The sequence below is a fragment of the Ranitomeya variabilis genome, chromosome 5 (genome assembly GCF_051348905.1).
Source record: "Ranitomeya variabilis isolate aRanVar5 chromosome 5, aRanVar5.hap1, whole genome shotgun sequence".
NCBI lineage: Eukaryota > Metazoa > Chordata > Amphibia > Anura > Dendrobatidae > Ranitomeya > Ranitomeya variabilis.
This window is the reverse complement of record NC_135236.1, coordinates 411753011-411772505: the sequence shown is the minus strand read 5'-3', so window position 1 is coordinate 411772505 and position 19495 is coordinate 411753011. Positions and strand designations below refer to the sequence as shown.

At 44.3% G+C, this 19495-nt stretch overlaps 1 protein-coding gene across 2 annotated transcripts in view; it reads left to right on the top strand.

The window, feature by feature from the left end:
• The window catches only part of CCDC38 (coiled-coil domain containing 38), a 141635-nt gene that overhangs the window by 78559 nt on the left and 43581 nt on the right, over positions 1-19495 (top strand). The window contains exons 5-7 of one of the 2 annotated variants that reach the window (XM_077261071.1): positions 2806-2873; positions 9197-9360; positions 9427-9507. In XM_077261071.1, the coding sequence (XP_077117186.1) occupies positions 2806-2873; positions 9197-9360; positions 9427-9507 (313 nt within the window). The remainder of the gene's footprint in view (positions 1-2805; positions 2874-9196; positions 9361-9426; positions 9508-19495) is intronic. The other variant, XM_077261072.1, reaches the window with a different exon arrangement.

Here is a 19495-nt window from a genome sequence, read left to right as displayed (position 1 = left end):
ATGTTTCTGATAATCAGAGGCAGGATTACTGTAAGCAGGTTGCGGGATGCAGTGTCGCAAGAAAGGCAGAGCAAGGGTTAAAAATTTAATTTAACAGTGAGAATACTCCTCGCAGGGAGATAAACAGTTAAATGGCAAATGATAGGGCAAATAAATTACAACAACGTGATAACAGTCCACCCAATAGACTTATCGTGTTTGTGGCTTCCTCAGCCGCGGATGATCTGATGAGGGTGTAGTTCCAGCAACGGCCAATGAAATGTCTTCAGCTCAATGTCTGGCTTCTGGCGGCACTGGGTGGTCTCTGGTCTCACCCGTTGGGCCCCTAGTTCATAAACAAGTGCAGCCCAATTCAAGGGTGTTGCAATAACCCCAGTATCAAGTGAGGTCTCTGATGTGCTGGTCAGCAAGGGGGATCGCAGTGCCAGGTCCTGCACGCGGCCCACGCTTCTATGCACAAGCGCAGCCCCAAACTTAATCGAGTCCATGGCCCTGTCTCTGCTCACAGTCCCAGTGCAGTGCTCGTGGGGCGTCAGCCGCAGTCTGTGGCAATGCTGTTGCCTGGAACCCGGAGCACGCTGTGCGCACACCTGCTCTGCCTCTGCTGGCAGGAAACTGTCCGTCATGGCGTGCGCTTTTCTGTTTGCTAAGCCCCCTGCTTCCGGGTGAAGAGGTCTGTCTGGTTCCTTATTCTTTCCCCCGGACAACCTGGGACTCAGCCTCGACAGTTCCGGACCCGGCGCAATACAGGTGCCCGCAGCCAGGTCTTCCTCATTACATTACAATGACAGGTAACATTTCTATGCACAGCTCATAACAGGATACACCAAATCATATCCCCATCGTATTTGTTAAAATAAAGGTAGAGTGGACAACCCCTTTAATACTTTTGTTTTTTTTCTTTTTTTTCTATCAAAAAGATGGGCAGATGAATGGCTTGTTGCTCTGAAATATGACATATTAGTCCATTTCCACCTACAGAGTTTAGTTAGGACAGGTCAGTGTGGAGCAGAGTTTGCACCTCTTTTATAACAAGAAATATTCCAAGGGCGGCATAATAAACTTGTTTCTGATATACAGTGGGAATGGAAAGTATTCAGACCCCTTTACATTTTTTTACTCTTTGTTTCATTGCAGCCATTTGGTAAATTCAAAAAAGTTCATTTTTTCATATTAATGTACACTCTGCACCCCATTTTGACTGAAAAAAACGGAATTGTAGAAATTTTTGTAAATTTAATAAAAAAGAAAAACTGAAATATCACATGATCATAAGTATTCAGACCCTTTGCTCAGGCAGTCATATTTAAGTCAAATGCTGTCCATTTCCTTGTGATCCTCCTTGAGATGGTTCTACTCCTTCATTGGAGGCCAGCTGTGCTTAATTAAACTGATAGGACTTGATTTGGAAAGGCACACACCTGTCTATATAAGACCTCACAGCTCACAGTGCATGTCAGACCAAATGAAAATCACGAGGTCAAAGGAACTGGCCAAGATGCTCAGAGACAGAATTGTGGCAAGGCACAGATCTGGCCAAGGTTACAACAGAATTTCTGCAGTATTATTTAAGGTTCCTAAGAGCACAGTGGTCTCCATACTCCTTAAATGGAAGAAGTTTGGGACCACTAGAAGTCTTCCTAGACCTGGCCGTCCAGCCAAACTGAGCAATCGTGGGAGAAGAGCCTTGGTGAGAGAGGTAAAGAAGAACCCCAAGATCACTGTGGATGAGCTCCAGAAATGCAGTTGGGAGATGGGAGAAAGTTCCACAAAGTCAACTATCACTGCAGCTCTCCACCAGTCGGACCTTTATGGCAGAGTGGCCCAACAGAAGCCTCTCCTCATGTGCAAGACACATGAAAGCCTGCATAGAGTTTACTAAAAAAAAACACATGAAGGACTCCCAGACTATGAGAAATAAGATTCTCTGGTCTGATGAGACGAAGATAGACCTTTTTGGTGATAATTTTAAGTGGTATGTGTGGAGAAAACCAGGCACTGCTCATCACCTGCCCAATACAATCTCAACAGTGGAACATGGTGGTGGCAGCATCATGCTATGGGTGTGTTTTTCAGCTGCAGGGATAGAACGACTGGTTGTGATTGAAGGAAACATGAATGTGGCCAAGTACAGAGATATCCTGGATGAAAACCTCTTCCAGAGTGCTCTGGACCTCAGACTTGGCCGAAGGTTCACCTTCCAACAAGACAATGACCCTAAGCACACAGCTAAAATAACAAAGGAGTGGCTTCAGAACAACTCTGTAACCATTCTGGTTACTGGACCAGCCAGATCCCTGACCTAAACCCAATTGAGCATCTCTGGAGAGACCTGAAAATGGCTGTCCACCAATGTTCACCATCCAACCTAACAGAACTGGAGAGGATCTGCAAGGAATAATGGCAGAGGATCCCCAAATCCAGGTGTGAAACACTTGCTGCATCATTCCCAAGAAGACTCATGGCTGTACTAGCTCAAAAGGGTGCTCCTACTCATTACTGAGCAAAGGGTCTGAATAATTATGATCATGTGATGTTTCAGTTTTTCTTTTTAATAAATTTGCAAAAATTACTACATTTCTGTTTTTTTTCAGTCAAGATGGGGTGCAGAGTGTACATTAATGAGAAAACAAAATTAACTTTTTTAAATTTACCAAATGGCTGCAATGAAACAAAGTGAAAAATTTAAAGGGGTCTGAATACTTTCTGTACCCACTGTAGGTCAACATTGTTCATACATCTCCTGCTTTGTATTTCTATCATTTTGCTTTCTGTAGTTCTGATAATAAGTACATTTTTGCTTAGGTAACAAGTTCAGAAGACAGTCATTACGAGATCACATTGCTCAGAAGAGACAATTGTTTCTTACTCAGGTATAAAAGAATATTAAATAATATTAATGCACTAAAGCAAAGTGTCCTCCCAGATCTAATTTGTTGCCTACCCCATGGTAGGAAATAAAAGAGAAGGGAAACTGTTATCAGACAGTATTATTATTATTATTATTACTATTATTATCATTTTTTTTTGCATATCACATTTTGCACTAAAAATGAAAATTAATTACGATATATTGCACTCTTCACACTGGTCACTGGGGCATATATCTGGACTCATGTTGTTTCATGGAATGCACATGTATATTGGATATAATGAACACACACTATAATTTGTATTGTAGCATCTAATGAGTGTGTGTAAATTTCATAGTGAAAGGAGGTGAAGCAAGTCAGACGCTGACATCCCCTATTGTCACTGGTAAGGATATTGCTGAAAATTATTCCTGAAAGGACAGACAGCCTGAGCTTAAAGTAACCCCAGTGGCTTGTGTGAAAATTGCTAATTTCTGTATTTCTTTTATTAAAATCGGGATATGTAAAATAATACATGTAACATAAACCTGATTTAAATTGGTCATTTTCTGATGATAGCTTCCCTTTAACATTGTCTACTAGGGTCTCAGTAGTAGGTCATCATGACATCTAGACCAAGTTCACACTATCAGCCAAAACCAGGAATGGGTGATAAATACAGAAGTGGTGCATATGTTTCTATTATACTTTTCCTCTGATTGTCCCACTCCTGTTTTTGGCTTACACATACTGATGTAAAATACTGACCAAATATTGACCAGGTAAACATGGCCTCAGACAATGGACCAAAATTAAAAGTTACCTTGATTTTGCCTTCTTCTGTCTCTAAAACCAAGTATGTTAAAAAAAAATGAATCAAATACGTTACTAAAATAGAGATTGATGCAGCCAGAGAAAAGCCTGTGCAGCATATGGTCTCACCTGAGAAAGGATGTTCCAGAATCCTTATTTCAGGGATACAAGTAGTTAATGAAACAAATGGACGTGTATAGAATCAGATACAAATTAGGATTTTTTTGCTGGTACAGTCATGCAATATTATAATGAAATCATTGTGTCAGAATCTAAACATGCAGTAAGTGAGATTAATTACAGCAGAATTTCAATGGCATCAGAGGATCTTAAAGTGTGACTAAAGGTACCTTCACACTAAACGATATCGCTAGCGATCCGTGACGTTGCAGCGTCCTGGATAGCGATATCGTTGAGTTTGACAGGCAGCAGCGATCAGGATCCCGCTGTGATATCGCTGGTCGTTGGTTAAAGTTCAGAACTTTATTTGGTCGTCAGATCGGCGTGTATCGTTGTGTTTGACAGCAAAAGCAACGATACCAGCGATGTTTTACAATGGTAACCAGGGTAAATATCGGGTTACTAAGCACAGGGCCGCGCTTAGTAACCCGATGTTTACCCTGGTTACCAGTGTAAAATGTAAAAAAACAAACAGTACATACTCACCTTCGCGTCCCCCGGCGTCCGCTTCCTGCACTGACTGAGCGCCGGCCGTAAAGTGAAAGCACAGCACAGCGGTGACGTCACCGCTCTGCTGTTAGGGCCGGCACTCACAGTCAGTGCAGGAAGCGGACGCCGGGGGACGCGAAGGTGAGTATGTACTGTTTGTTTTTTTACACTGGTAACCAGGGTAAACATCGGGTTACTAAGCGCGGCCCTGCGCTTAGCAACCCGATGTTTACCCTGGTTACCCGGGGACCTCGGCATCGTTGGTCGCTGGAAAGCTGTCTGTGTGACAGCTCTCCAGCGACCAAACAGCGACGCTGCAGCGATCGGCATCGTTGTCTGTATCGCTGCAGCGTCGCTTAGTGTGAAGGTACCTTAAGGTTTCGGACAACCCATTTAATTAGAGAAAGGATGCTAATAGAATTCTACTAACTAGTTTAATGTACAGTGTAGTAAAACTGATTAATGTAGTTTCTGCCTTATAGGAGACACTACATAAGCATCCTTGGCTTAGTACACACTGGAGAACAATTTTGAACATAATTTTGTGGAGTTCGATTTTTCTACTGATTTCAAAGCTGCGGTTAGTTTTCTTCTATGATGTCAGATTTTTTCTCTATAGCTTATGTTAATGCGATTACTCTAGGCTGGATCAAGGGTAGCAGTATTGCTCTACTATTGGCCAAGAGCGTACCGCCCTCGAGTGGGAAAGGGTGGAGGACAACATTTGCGACCACCAACAGGTTGTTATTTATCTAGGTTATTCAGTTACACATGAGACAGTGTTGTGTTCCACTCTATAGTGAAATGTATTCTGAAAGTTGGTATACAAGAAGACAGCAGAATTTGTTCTTTTATTTACACCCTTATTTCATATCTTTAAGTTCTTGTCTGTCCCTCCTATTTCTCGTCGTAAGTGCCTACACAGCCCTGATTCCTTTTGTTATATCTGTGGCAGTTTCACCATTCCAAGTTATAGGATGAACATCAGCACATTTGTCGAGCAAGCATGTTTCAAAGTAAAACTTGGTGATCAAGATAAGTCTTGAGCCCCTCAAAAGGTGTGCAAGCAGTGTGGTGATAGTTTTCTGATGTGTGATGTGAACGAAAGAAACATGCAATAAGATGCCATTTGCTATACTTATGGTTTGCTGAGAGCCAAGAGATCATTCCAGTAAATAAATATAAAATAAAGCATCCTAGTCTACCATCAGCTATACGTCCAGTGCCTCATTCACCTGAAATCCCAGTACCAGTTTTTCATGAACTACACTCTCTTTAAGAACTTAATTATGGTGAAGAACAAAGTGACTGCAATGATAATGATTTTGAAATTAAAGATGTCTCAGTTCGTAATGAATTTGACCAGCATGTGTTGAATAATTTGGCTTGAGATTTGGCACTATCGAACAAGCCTTCAGAGATCCTAGCATCAAGACTGCATAAGAAAAACTAGCTTAAATAGGAAAAAAAAGGCTATTCTATTTTTGATACAGAGAAAGTGCATTTCTGCATTACTTTAGAAGTGACAGTGGCTTTGTGTATTGCACAGCATACATGTTTTAACTGAGTGATTGGGAAGTCCAATCTATAAATCAAATGAAAGGAGACTATTCATCAATAGCGCAAAGCAGAGCCTAAAGTGTGTCCTCCTCCACAATGGAAATGTATTTGGTGCAGTCAAAATTGGCTATTCTGTTTCTGTTTGTGAAGAATACAGAGACATAAAGAGAGCCATTGAGTTGTTGCAATATCGCAAACACAATTGGATCATCTGTGTCGACCTTAAAATGGTATGCTTATTTCTGTGTCATCAACCTGGATACACTAGGTGTCTTTATTTTCTGTCAATTTGAGTCAGCAGAGCTTTGTGAGATGCATTGGATGGAGAGGAATTGGCCCCCAAGATCTGACCTCAAACCTGGTGTGAAGACATGAGGGTCAGTGGGTGCTCTCGTCCATTGGCCAACTGTCTTAAGAAAGAGTGCATGGACCAGGGCTCATCCCACTGAACATCCGCCACTCCTTTTCCGTGGGCAGAATACTACTCAGACAACGCAGAGAAAGGGTAAAACAGTGTGGTAATAATTTATTGAACCACGTACAGACAATAACATAAAGGACAGTCCCAGCAAATACCCAAGATGGTGCAAATGAAAGAGTCTCACCCTTCCCCTGGCTCACAGGGATTAGAGCAGCTGCAACATCGGTGGGCATCCACAGAGTGAAGATAATGACAAGCTTAGGGAAGGTGATAACCCATTAAGTTACATGTACAGGTGACCTGATTGTCCCAACCTGTCTTCTCCGAACATCACGATGGGGCCAGGTGACCGGAGGGTCACAACCTAGCTTCTCCGAGTGTCTCCATGGGCCCAAGTGACCAGAGGGTTCCAACCTGGCTTTTTTGAAATTCTCAATTGGTTCAGTGATGGTCAATGGAGAATATCTGTATTTCTGGAGCTAGTGTCATAGCCCCTTAAACTGTCATCCTGTAGAATGTCAAATCGGTATTCCCCTTGATGGAGCTATGGTGTTGTTCTGTAGAGTCTCTCTGAAGAAGGATAGAGATCCATTTTTATACCCACAGTTGTCCTCCCGGCTGTCATCCACAGGTCATGGGGAAGGTGGGATCAGGTTAACTTTCATTGCTTGAGTATTCAATCAATCTGCATAGTTTGTCCTTCTCTGTTTTGCAGGTCAACAAGCTACATGGACTTAGACAACGGGTAATCAACGTAGTAGTAAACATTTATTGTTCAATGACCCTGCATCCCTGTTCTCCAAAGATATCAATACAATAATCTGTAGGAGCTGATATGATAGTTAAACAGCAGCCATTCAACAATTCACAAACATCAATTCAAGAGTCAACTTTCAGACTCATATGAATAACAGGCCATGTCTCCTGGTCCAGTGAAGATATTTGTCTGGCATGAATAAGATTAAATACTGTCGTAACACCTGGTTATCCAACCATTCTACATGAGCCACTTGTTGACAGAAAGAACATTATATTCCCACCACTGCAGCTGGGTCTCAAAAAGCAATTTGTTAAAGCTGTGCCAACTTAAGGAGACTGTTTCAAGTACCTCATTTCGCTATGTCCTAGTAAGTTGAAAAAATAAAAGACGATGTGTGTGATGGTCTACAAATTCGACAGCTCATCAAAGATGAAGATTTCAAAAAGATAATACCAGAACTCCAAAAGAATTCTTAGTTAGCGTTCAAAGACCTTGTTAAGGATTTTCTTGTATATACAAGGGAAAAGAATTACATCAAAGTTGTCCAACAACTCTTGGAGAGCTACAAAGGGCTTGATTGCAACATGATCGTCATGTTGCATTTTCTGCATAGCCATCTAGCTACCTTCCCTGAACATCTCGGTGCAACAAGTGATGAGCAAGGTGAATGATTCCACCAAGATTTGAAAGCCATGGAGGGACATTATCAGGGTAGATGGGATGTACATTTGATGACTGACTATTGTTGGAGCATTAAGCGAGATTTGCACAGATTGAACACTCCAGGATAAGCTATGTGTAAATTTTTACATTAATGGCTACCTAACTTTACAACTTGTGCACAATCTGTTTTACACTACAGTATCCTTTATTTGAACAAAATAGCTTTACATAAACATTACATTCAGTTTACTTTTTACATTTGTTTCCATTGTATGTACATTTTGTATGGTTTTGGAGACAAATGAAGGGTATCCTGTAGATTAACTCTTTAATGACTGTCAATGCATCTTTTTATTGACCTGAGATATAAGTGAATAGCATCCCCATACAGACGACAATCCAGCAGCTGTTGGCTGTCCACTATAGCTGACAACTTGCTGCATCAGCCACGATCAGTGTTGGCACTGATCATATCTGTTTAACCCCTTAGATGCTGCTGTCAAAAGTGACTACATCATATAAATGGTTAACAGAGCGTGGGAGGTTCCTCTTTATCCCCATCGGCCCGTGAGATCATGATTGTGTGGTCCTGATGTTTGCAATGGCAATTCATGGCCAAATAATGGCCTTAGAGTCTGCTGGCTATAGTGGCCTGTTCAGAAGTTACCGACATGTAGGTGGTAAGAATACACTTTTTCATTCCTGTCGTGTCATGTTGCATTAATCCCTGAAAATCACTGGAAGGGTTAATAAACTACCTGACAGCAGTTTTCAATATGTCAAGGGGTGCTGTTTTTAAAATGGTATCACTTTTGGGAGGTTGCCAAAATATAGAGGACCCCCAAAGTCACTTCAAACCTGGATAGGTCCATAAAAAAATAAATTTTGTACATTTCCTTGAAAAAATAAAAAGTTACTATTACATTTTTAAACCTTCCAAAAGGCTAACAAAATAAAATAACATTTTACAAATGGTGCTAATGTAAAGCAGACATGAGGAAAATTTTACATATTAATGTTTTTTTCTGTGGTATGACTGTCTGGATTAAAGGAATAATCATTCAAAGTTTGAAAATTGCAATTTTTTTTAACATTTTTGTCAAATTTCTGATATTTTTTTATAAATAAACACAAAACATAACAACCTCAATTTACCATTATCATACATTATATTGTGCCATGAAAAAACAATCTCAGAATCACTGGGATTTGTTGAAGCATTCCAGAGTTATTAACTCATAAAGTGACATTGGTAAGATTTCAAAAATTAGGTCCGGTCACTAAAGGGTTAAAAAGTTGTGCTAGACGAAAACTGGGGTCACTTTTGGATTCAGAAGGCAAAAGTTAGAAAAAAAACAAGTGCCAGGTCTAACACAATGAAAATTGTATTCCTTTTAATAGCTGGAGAGATATATAGGATGTTATATGTGATCTTCTACTGCTCTGTATTTGCTTTAGTTTTCTATAGACTCAAAGGTAGATGCGATAAGAAAGATGAAGATGGTTCTTTCAAAGGAAAAGGATAAAATTTGTGACGCTGAGAGAAAATTTGAAGAGGACGCTGAAATATTTGAAGACTTTTTAAAGGAATCTGATAGAAATGTAGCGGAGTCTTTGAAACTGTAAGCATTTTATTATTTAGTCTACACTTTTCAATTTCTTTATTAAACCATCTATATTTATTGCAGTGCAGATAAAGAAACAAAAGCTAAGCTTGAAAAGATCAAAGAAATCCAGGAGGTCACTGCGGAAATTGTGACACTTAAAAGGTATGGTTGAAGGATATAATTTAATGAGATAAAAGTACAGTATATAGGCAAACCTCAGGCTAATGCTATTGGAAGATGGCAAGGTCATGTTGGTAACTGTGGCTCATGGCTGCAATTTGGAATATCATACAGGGAAATGGACATTTGTACCCCATTGTGAAAATTTTGTGGGCACCCTGAGTGGGTTTTTGTAATATCTGTGCCCCTATAAAGAGTAAACTAAGTGGCATAATGTGATTTTATATACAATATATTATTTAAGTTGGATTCAGAATGGTAGGTGCAATTGTCAGGACAGTCAATTTTTAGACATATTTTCCTGGTCCTCAGATGATTTTTTTCTAATGTGTATGGGGTCCTTAACTCTGGAGCCTTCACAGTTGTACCTTACACTTCTGGCTGTCTGGAAATGCTTCACATATTCACATATATCACATATACTGCTTCACATGTAACTTCCCTATTTACTGCAGAAAAGGAGCCTCCCACTCATACAAGACCCATAGGTTTCACAAGTCTCAGCAACCCCGCTCAATTTTTGGTGATGCAACCGGTTGGCTTTCCATCAATATGATCAGTATTGCAATATTACTAATAAAAACGCTTTGATTTAAAAAATATAATCAGTATTGCAGCACCACTACAGCTATTTTTTAACATCGCAAAATCATGCTCACAGCTTCTCTTAAATGTATTTCTTGAAAAAAAAAATCTCATATCACAATCTTTATTTAAAAAAAGAAGAAATCTTGCAATTTTCACACTGGCCACTGTGGCTTTTTTTTAGACTTTCTATGGTTTCAGGAAATAACACAAATATATAGTCTCAATGGATGGATTCAACTTTCATTTGTATTGAAGTATCAACTGAGTCCATACAAAGGTCATTATGAAGGGAAGAGGAGCAGGGTCAAGTGTGAAATCACCTATTATGACTTGTGACTCCTGTGTTATCAGCTGAATGTAGAGGGGTTACCTTTCATTATATTCCTGCCTCTGATAATATGTAGCCTTGCTGTACACCCTTACTGCTAATATGGAACCTTACTGTATACCCTTGCTGATAATATGGAGCCTTGCAGTACACCCTTACAATATGGAACCTTGCTGTACACCCTTGCTGATAATATGGAGCCTTGCTGTACAGCCTTGCTGATAATATGGAGCCTTGCGGTACACCCTTGCAGATAATATGGAGCCTTAGGCTTCTTTCACACTTCCGTCGGTACAGGGCAGTCATGAAGCGTCGGCGCGACGTACCAACGGAAGTGTTTGCTTTCACATTTCCATCTGCGTTGCCGAGCAGGAAAGATCGTGAGATCAATATTTCCTGCTGGGCATGCGCAGTGTGAAACACTGGATGCGACGTACGGAAAAACGTTCCCTTGAATGTTTTTCCAAGACGACGGTCCGCCAAAACCCGACGCATCCAGTGGACGACGAATGCAAAGTATGGCCACACGTCGCAATGCGTCGATAATGCAAGTCTATGGAGAAAAACTCCAACTTTGCAGGATGCGTCTTTTCTCCAAAACGACGCATTGCGATGTTGGCCAAACGTCGGAAGTGTGAAAGTAGCCTTACTGTACACTTGCTGATAATATGGGGCCCTGCTGTACACCCTTGCTGATAACAGGGAGCCTTGCTGTACACTCTTCCTGCAAAAACAGGAAGCATGTTTCTGAAAAGGCCCCAGTGGCTAGTGTGAAAATTGTGAGATTACTTTTCTTTTTTTCTAGTATAGATCGTAATATGAAAAAACCCATTGCCACATTTAAAAAAAACAAAAAAAAACCGATTACATGAAACACAAGAACTTGACTGAAAGGGTAACTATGCTTTCAAGTAATTTTCAGAATAAGGTGTTCTGTGTGTGTATGTAAGGAGGAAGATCGGACTGCGGGTACCTGAGTCAGAACGGGTCCGGAAATGCTGAGGCTACGTCCCATGTTGTCCGGAGGAGGGCAAAAAAGTCCGGATAGGTTCCCTGACCCAGAAACTGGGGGCACGGATATAAGTAAAAGCGCACGCAGCGTCGGGCAGTTTCCCGCCGGCGGTGACAGAGGCAAGGTGTGTGCGCAGCGGGCTCCGAGGGGCGTGCAGCCGGACTGCAACAAGACACGGCCGATCCGATGCCGGGACACTGCCGGAGCCCACCACAATAATAAGGAAAGAGCCGGGATCCCTGTTCAGCTAAGCGCCGCACGCCAGCCTAAGAGCCAGGGCAGAGTTCAGGATTGTTCGCTGCTGCCCTCGTCGTCGGACCGTGGTCTGCAGGACCTCGTTGGCGAGACATCGCGCCAGCTGTTGTCAGTGCTTCAGCTTTGGCGGGAACAGGCAGCACGCAGCACAGAGAGAAGTGCAGTGCGCCCGGTGGCTGACAGAGAGCGAGGTGCTGTGTGCTTCGTGACCATGAGTACAGCGCACGTGCCGCAAAGAGAGAGCCGGGCGCTGGACAGACGTTTTCAGACCACCTTACCAGCATATGTTCATGGACTAGGGGCTCAGCGGAAGGTACCGGAAACTGACCGCTGCCGCCAGAAGACGGACCACCATTATCAGCTAAACCCTGATCTCCTCACTATCCAAAAACCACAAGAAAGTTTTTGACGCCATTTAACTCCTCCTCAGGCCGAAAGAACAAGCCCCTATAACAGACATTTGTGCCAATAACCTGGCCTCCCATTTTATAGAGAAAATAGATAATATCCGTCATGAAATCCACTCCCAGCCCCCAGGGAAGGTGACTCCCATCGCTTCCTGCATTTCCCCTTGCTCACTCTCCACATTCGATCCCATCACAGAAGAAGTCTCCAGGCTCCTCTTTCTTCTCGTCTGACTACATACACTTCTGACCCCATTGCCTCACATCTTCTCCAGTCTTCACAACTCACCTAACTCCAATCTTTAATCTCTCTCTCTCCTCGGGCATTTTCCCCTCCTCCTTCAAACACTATCATTACTCCATTATTACAGAAACCTGCCCTCGGCCCATCCTGCACAAACAACTACAGACCAGTCTCCAATCTCCTCTTCATCTGTAAACTCTTGGAGCACCTGGTCTACTCCCGCCTTACCCGTTACCTCTCCTCTCACTCCCTCCTAGATGCTTCACAGTCCAGCTTCCTCCCCCTACATTCAACATAAACTGCACTCATCAAAGTGACCAACCTCTCACTGTTGGGGTACCTCAGAGCTCAACCCTGTACTCCCTTCTCTTCTCCCTCTACACAGCCCCAATTGAACAGACCATCAGCGGATTTGGCTTTCAGTACATCTTTATGCTGATGACACACAACTATACACGTCATCCCCTGACTTTACCCCCACTGTACTACAGAACGCCAGTGACTGTCTGTCCTCAGTCTCCAACATCATGTCCACTCTCTATCTGAAACTCATCCTTTCCAAAACTGAACTTCTTCTGCTCCCGCTGTCTACTAACCTTCCTAAATCTGACATTTCCCTCTCCATGGGTGGCACCATAATAACACCCTGGCAGCAGGTGCGCTGTCTGGGTGTTATGTTTCACACTAATCTCTCCTTCACCTCCCATATACAATCTCTTGCCCGCTCTTGCCATTTACACCTAAAGAACATCTCTAGAATCCGCCCTTTCCTCACCATGAAACAACAAAAACCCTCACTGTCACCCTGATCCACTCCCGCCTGGACTGCTGTAATGCTCTATTAATTGGCCCCCTCACTCGACTTTCCCCTCTCCAGTCCATCCTTAATGCAGCAGCCAGGGTCATCCACCTGGCTAATTGGTACTCGGATACGTCCGCTCTTCACTAGTCATTAAACTGACTGCCCATTTATTTTAGGATCCAATTCAAAGCACTTGTTCTCACCCACAAAGCTCTCCACAGTGCGGCAACCCCTTAAATCTCCTCCCTCATTTCTGTCTATCAGCCTAACGAATCACTGTGCTCTGCAAACGAATTTAGACTAACCTCTGCACTATCCGTACCGCCCACTTCCGAACTCCAAGATTTCTCCCGCGTTGCTCCAACCCTCTGGAATGCTCTACCCCAAGAAATTAGGGCCAGCCACAACTTGCACAACCTTCCAAAGTTTACAGGGAGCAATGCTCTGCTGTGGGACAGGACTGAGTGAGTCAGGGGTATGTTGAGGATGCACCCCATGACTCCTGTGATGGAGGCAGAGATTGCCATGATGGCCGTGGATGGAGAAGCGAGAAGCTCTGTCATGTTCCGGCCTCCTCAAGAGCGAGCTACGTTTGACAAGGTGTTACAAATATTAGAGGAGATGCATGGAGATCCCACAGATGTCAGAGAATTGCGCATGCGCCTGTTTAGCCGTGTCCAAAGGGAGCGTGCGTCGGTGACCCAATACATGAATGCACTGCAGGAGATTCACGCTGCGATCGCTAAGCTGGATGACGTAGGTGTAGGGCCTCCTAATATAATGCTGAAAGACCAGCTAGTGGCAGGCTTTAGAGATGCGCTGCTTAAACAAGCTTTGCCGGAGCGCCTGCGTGCTAGGCCCCATATGACTTTCTCAGAAACTCGAAGCGCGCATAAGGGGGCAGGAGCAGGGGACCGTAGCCTTGGCAGGGATGGTCCAGACCCACGAAGTACCTACCCCAAACGCGGCAGAGCCGGAGTGGTCCCACAAATTACGGCAGGAAATGGGAAAAATTAGGGCAGAAATATGGAACCTAAATGAACCTAAATATGAAACCTAAATATGGAACCTAAAGGAAGTCCTTGCTGCTATCCTGGAGTCCAATCCCATACCCCGGAGTAACTTACGGCCAGACATAAGCGAGAGATGCAGAGCGTAAGAGAAACTCCAGCAGTTGCCCCAGAATCTAATCCCATATCCTGGGATGAAGAGCGATTACAGAGGGGGCATGCCTCTCCGGTAGGACAGCGAACTAGACTGAATTGCCCACCAGACAGGTGCAGAAGTGAGTGTTGGACTTGTGGAAAAAATGGGACACATGTCAAGGAGTTGCCCTACACGAGACAGCTGACGGCGAAGATTCACTCACCCCTCCGAAGGTCATTTTCACTGGAGAGAACACTGCACCTGGAAGAAATGGTACGGTGAGCGGAGGGGAGCCTCACCCAGAGCAAGATAGAGCCATGGTGTCGGACGCCGAGAAGTGAGAGAGCAAGTGTCATTTGCCTACAGCGAGATGTCTCCGTTACTCAATAGCATGAGTGAATCGGGTGAAGCCGGAGTGCACCAAGAAAGTTGAAGATGACGGCAACCCCAGCGAAGAGGCAGAGGTAGAACTCATACCTAATGCACAGTCACGTGTTGAGGACAGCACGCTAATGCAGCTGAAGGAGGTACTGAGTATGCAGGTGTCACTCCATGTTCTAGATGGCTGTGATGCTGGAGAGAACCGAGATCTGCGGCCTGATGATGAAGTGCAGTCAGATGACCTAGTGGAGGACATTGAATGCCATGGAGAAGAGCCCGATGTCGAAATTCTGTATGAGATATCTGAAGTTCTGAGTACTCCTGACGAGAAGATTCAAGAGGTGCCTCAAAGTGCTCAGTGTGACCACATTGGTGTTCCGCCCATGCAATATACACAGAATAATTTTCGTAGGCAAAACAAAGTGCAAGAGAGGCAGAAATGGATGCGAGAACTGTGGGCACCTGGCCCACCTCCGAAGACCATAAAGGAGAATGAAGAGGTCTCGCCCATGGAATGGCGAGCTAAAGGAGTGGGGAAGTGTAAGGAAGAAGATCGGACTGCGTGTATGTAGGAAGATGGATCGGGCTAGTGGTCTCTCTCGCGTGTCCAGGCCGAAACTGTAGGGGCTGTCACCATTGTTGCCGGGGGAAGGACTTTCTGACCGTCGCAGGCCTTGCACCTGACTGTTGGGGGCGGAACTGATATGAAAGAGACAGAGCGCAGGAGAATGGGGCTTTTGGTGGGTACCCAGCGTGTGCTACAGGAGAAGGTTGACTCCTTCTCCGCTGACCGATGCCAACCTGCAGGCCTGCGTTGCACCCTTCCATTCCCCGCATATACAGACTGTGTACCTCTGCCTCTAGAGACCATTTTCCGCTACCCTCTAACCTCAACAGCACTAACCGGTCTGTAACGCAGACAACTACCGACACGCTACGCAGTACTAGTCCTACGGTACACGCTGATTGTAGTAGTGACACTGTGGCCTCCACTCCGGGACTTTGTAAACCATATGCGGTGCTTCAGACCACCCCTCGGGCGGCACCTCATTCCAGGACCACAAGACCACATGTAGGAAAGCCAGGATACTTCGCTGCCGTACAAAGACAGTGCTTCACCTTCCTCCAGGAGCGGCTCAGAGACTTCTCGCGTCACCTACGGCGCCATTGTAGGATTTTCCAGCCTCCACCATCCAGGAACCAGAGACTGATAAATTAACTTGTTATTTGACCCTCTGTTATTACTCTAATACCGTTAACACTTTGTGTTCCTATATACCCTCACTCCCAATCCCCTGCCTGCAGTATTTACTGCTGTGATAACTTTATATAAAAAACCCGTTAACTCTTGCTCTGCCTCCTGCTCGTCACTGCATCCCACATACCTGCTAGAACCTTACAGGCACCTGTGCCAGACCAGGTCCTGAACTGCTGAAGCTGCGTCCCATGTTGTCCGGGGGTAGGCAAAAAAGAACGGACAGGTTCCCTGATCCGGAAGCTGGGGGCATAGATATAAGTAAAAGCGTGCGCAGCATCTGGCAGTTTCCAGCCGGCGGTGACAGAGGCAAGGTGCGTGCGCAGCAGGCTCCGAGGGGCACGCCTCAGGCTGCAACGAGACCCCCTCAATGATAAGGAGAAAGCCGAGAGCCCTGTTCAGCTAAGTGCCGCACGCCAGCCTAAGAGCCAGGGCAGAGTTCAGGACTGTTCTCTGCTGCCCTCTGCAGGACCTCGCTGGAGAGACATTGTGCCAACTTTTGATCAGGGTCATTTGGATGTTTTCAGTTGTCACAATAAAGTTGACAATAAATGGCTTCATCCAACCACTAACCATGAGTGGAGAAAAAGTTTTGGTATTATCATTCATATTCTCTTAAAAAAAAAAGGCCAAGAAAGCAAAAATTCTGCCGGGGTATGTAAACTTTTGAGCACGACTGTATAATAGTGCAGTGGATGATTTTATGCTTTTTGTCTGAAGAAATAATATGATTGTGCAATTCTTCTACCTTGGCTAATCGTTTTCATCTAGCCTGCCAGTTGAATGTAACAACTGCTCATATACAGCGGGGAAAAAAAGTATTTAGTCAGCCACCAATTGTGCAAGTTCTCCCACTTAAAAAGATGAGAGAGGCCTGTAATTGACTTCATAGGTAGACCACAACTATGAGACCCAAATGAGAAAACAAATCCAGAAAATCACCTTGCCTGATTTGGCAAAATGTATTAATTATGCTGGAAAATAATTATTTTCTCATCTAAAAACATGCAAGATTTCTGGCTCTTACAGACCTGTAACTTCTACGTTAAGGCTAAGTTCACACGTTGCAGAATTGCCGCGGAAATTTCCGCGGCAATTCTGCGCCTCCTGCCGCGGGTATATTGCATGCAGAATTAGCATGCATATACCCGCAGAAAACTAGCGTTTTGCAAGCATAATTAGCTTGCAGAATGCTAGAGTTTTCCAAGCGATCTGTAGCATCGCTTGGAAAACTGATTGACAGGTTGGTCACACTTGTCAAACATAGTGTTTGACAAGTGTGACCAACGTTTTACTATAGATGCTGCTTATGCTGCATCTATAGTAAAAGATCGAATGTTTAAAAATAATAAAAAAAAATAAAAAACATGGTTATACTCACCTGCAGACCTCAGCAGCGTCCGTTCCTATAGATGTTGTGCGGTGAAGGGCCTGTGATGACGTCACGGTTTGTGATTGGTCACGTGACCGGTCACATGCGGTCTCGCGACCAATCACAAGACCGTGACGTCATCGCAGGTCCTTCACCGCCCAGCAGCTATAGGAACCGAAGCGGCAGCGTGCAGCGGAGAGGCCGGAAGACTGCGGGGGACATCGAAGGTGAGTATATCGCTATTTTTTATTTTAATTCTTTTATTTTTTACCAATTATATGGTGCCCAGTGCGTGGAGGAGAGTCTCCTCTCCTCCACCCTGGGTACCAATGGCACATGATCTGCTTACTTCCCGCATGGTGTGCACAGCCCCGTGCGGGAAGTAAGCAGATCAATGCACTCCTATGGGTGCAGAATCGCCGCGATTCCGCAATTTTAATGAACATGCTGCGTATTTTTCTGGAATGCGATTCCGCTCAGGAAAAAAATGCAGCATGTGTACAAAAAATGCGGAATGCATTCTGTTACATAGGATGCTTAATGGTAGCGTTTTTTTCGCGGTTTTATAGCGTTTTTATAGCGAAAAACCACGAAAAAACGCGCAAAATATGCTACGTGTGCACACAGCCTAAGAGTCCCCTCTGTCCTCCACTCATTACCTGTAGTAATGGCACCTGTCTGGACTTGTTATCACCTGTCCACAATCTCAAACAGTCACACTAGAAACTCCACTATGGTGAAGACCAAAGAGCTGTCGAAGGACACCAGAAACAAAATTGTAGCCCTGTACCAGGCTGGGAAGACTGAATCTGCAATAGGCAATCAGCTTGGAGTGATGAAATCAACTGTGGGAGCAATAATAAGAAAATGGAAGACATACAAGACCACTGATAATCTCCCTTGATCTGGGGCTCCACACAAGATCTCACCCCGTGGGGTCAAAATGATCACAAGAATGGTGAGCAAAAATCCCGGAACCACACGGGGGGACCTAGTGAAGCAACTTCATGCTTTGGGGATGTTTCTCTGCAAAGGGACCAGGACGACTGATCAGTGTACATGAAAGAATAAATGGGGCCATGTATTGTGAGATTTTGAGAGCAAACCTCCTTCCATCAGCAAGGGCATTGAAAATGAAAGGTTGCTGGGTCTTTCAGCATGATAATGACCCCAAGCACACCGCCAGGGCAACAAAGGAGTGGCTTCGTAAGAAGCATATGAAGGTCCTGGAGTGGTCTAGCCAGTCTCCAGATCTCAACCCCATAGAAAAACTTGCACAATTGGTTGCTGACTTTTTTCCTCACTGTATACCAGGAAGGAGCCCAAGATAGGGGATATTACTACATAATGAGTGAGGAGGTGCAACTTGGATGTCCTTATAAGACTTAGAACGCTACAAGGGCCCATACATCTGACCAACATGCGGGGGGAATGGGAGACCAAGGTCCAAATCTTGCACCGGGCCCATCAGATGCTAGTTACTCTTCTGGTTAGATGCATATATTGATACCAATGTGTAAATAGTATTGATCATTGAGTATATTAGAATCACAAATCTGCCTTTGCTATCTAAATTGGAGTCTAATAAAGGTACCTTCACACTAAACGACTTTGCAACGATAACGATAGCGATCCGTGACGTTGCAGCGTCCTGGATAGCGATATCGTTGTGTTTGACACGCAGCAGCGATCTGGATCCTGCTGTGATATCGCTGGTCGTTGCTGAAAGTCCAGAACTTTATTTGGTCGTCAGATCGGCGTGTATCGTCGTGTTGGACAGCAAAAGCAACGATGCCAGCAATGTTTTACAATGGTAACCAGGGTAAATATCGGGTTACTAAGCGCAGGGCCGCGCTTAGTAACCCGATATTTACCCTGGTTACCATTGTAAATGAGCGCCGGCCGTAAAGCACAGCACAGCGGTGACGTCACCGCTGTGCTCTGCTTTTACTTTACGGCCGGCCGGCGCACTCCGTCAGTGCGGGAAGCAGACGGCCAGGGACCTGACGGACATCAGAAGGCGAGTATGTACTGGTTTTTTTTACATTTACAATGGTAACCAGGGTAAACATTGGGTTACTAAGCGCGGCCCTGCGCTTAGTAACCCGATGTTTACCCTGGTTACCCGGGGACTTCGGCATCGTTGGTCGCTGGAGAGCTGTCTGTGTGACAGCTCTCCAGCG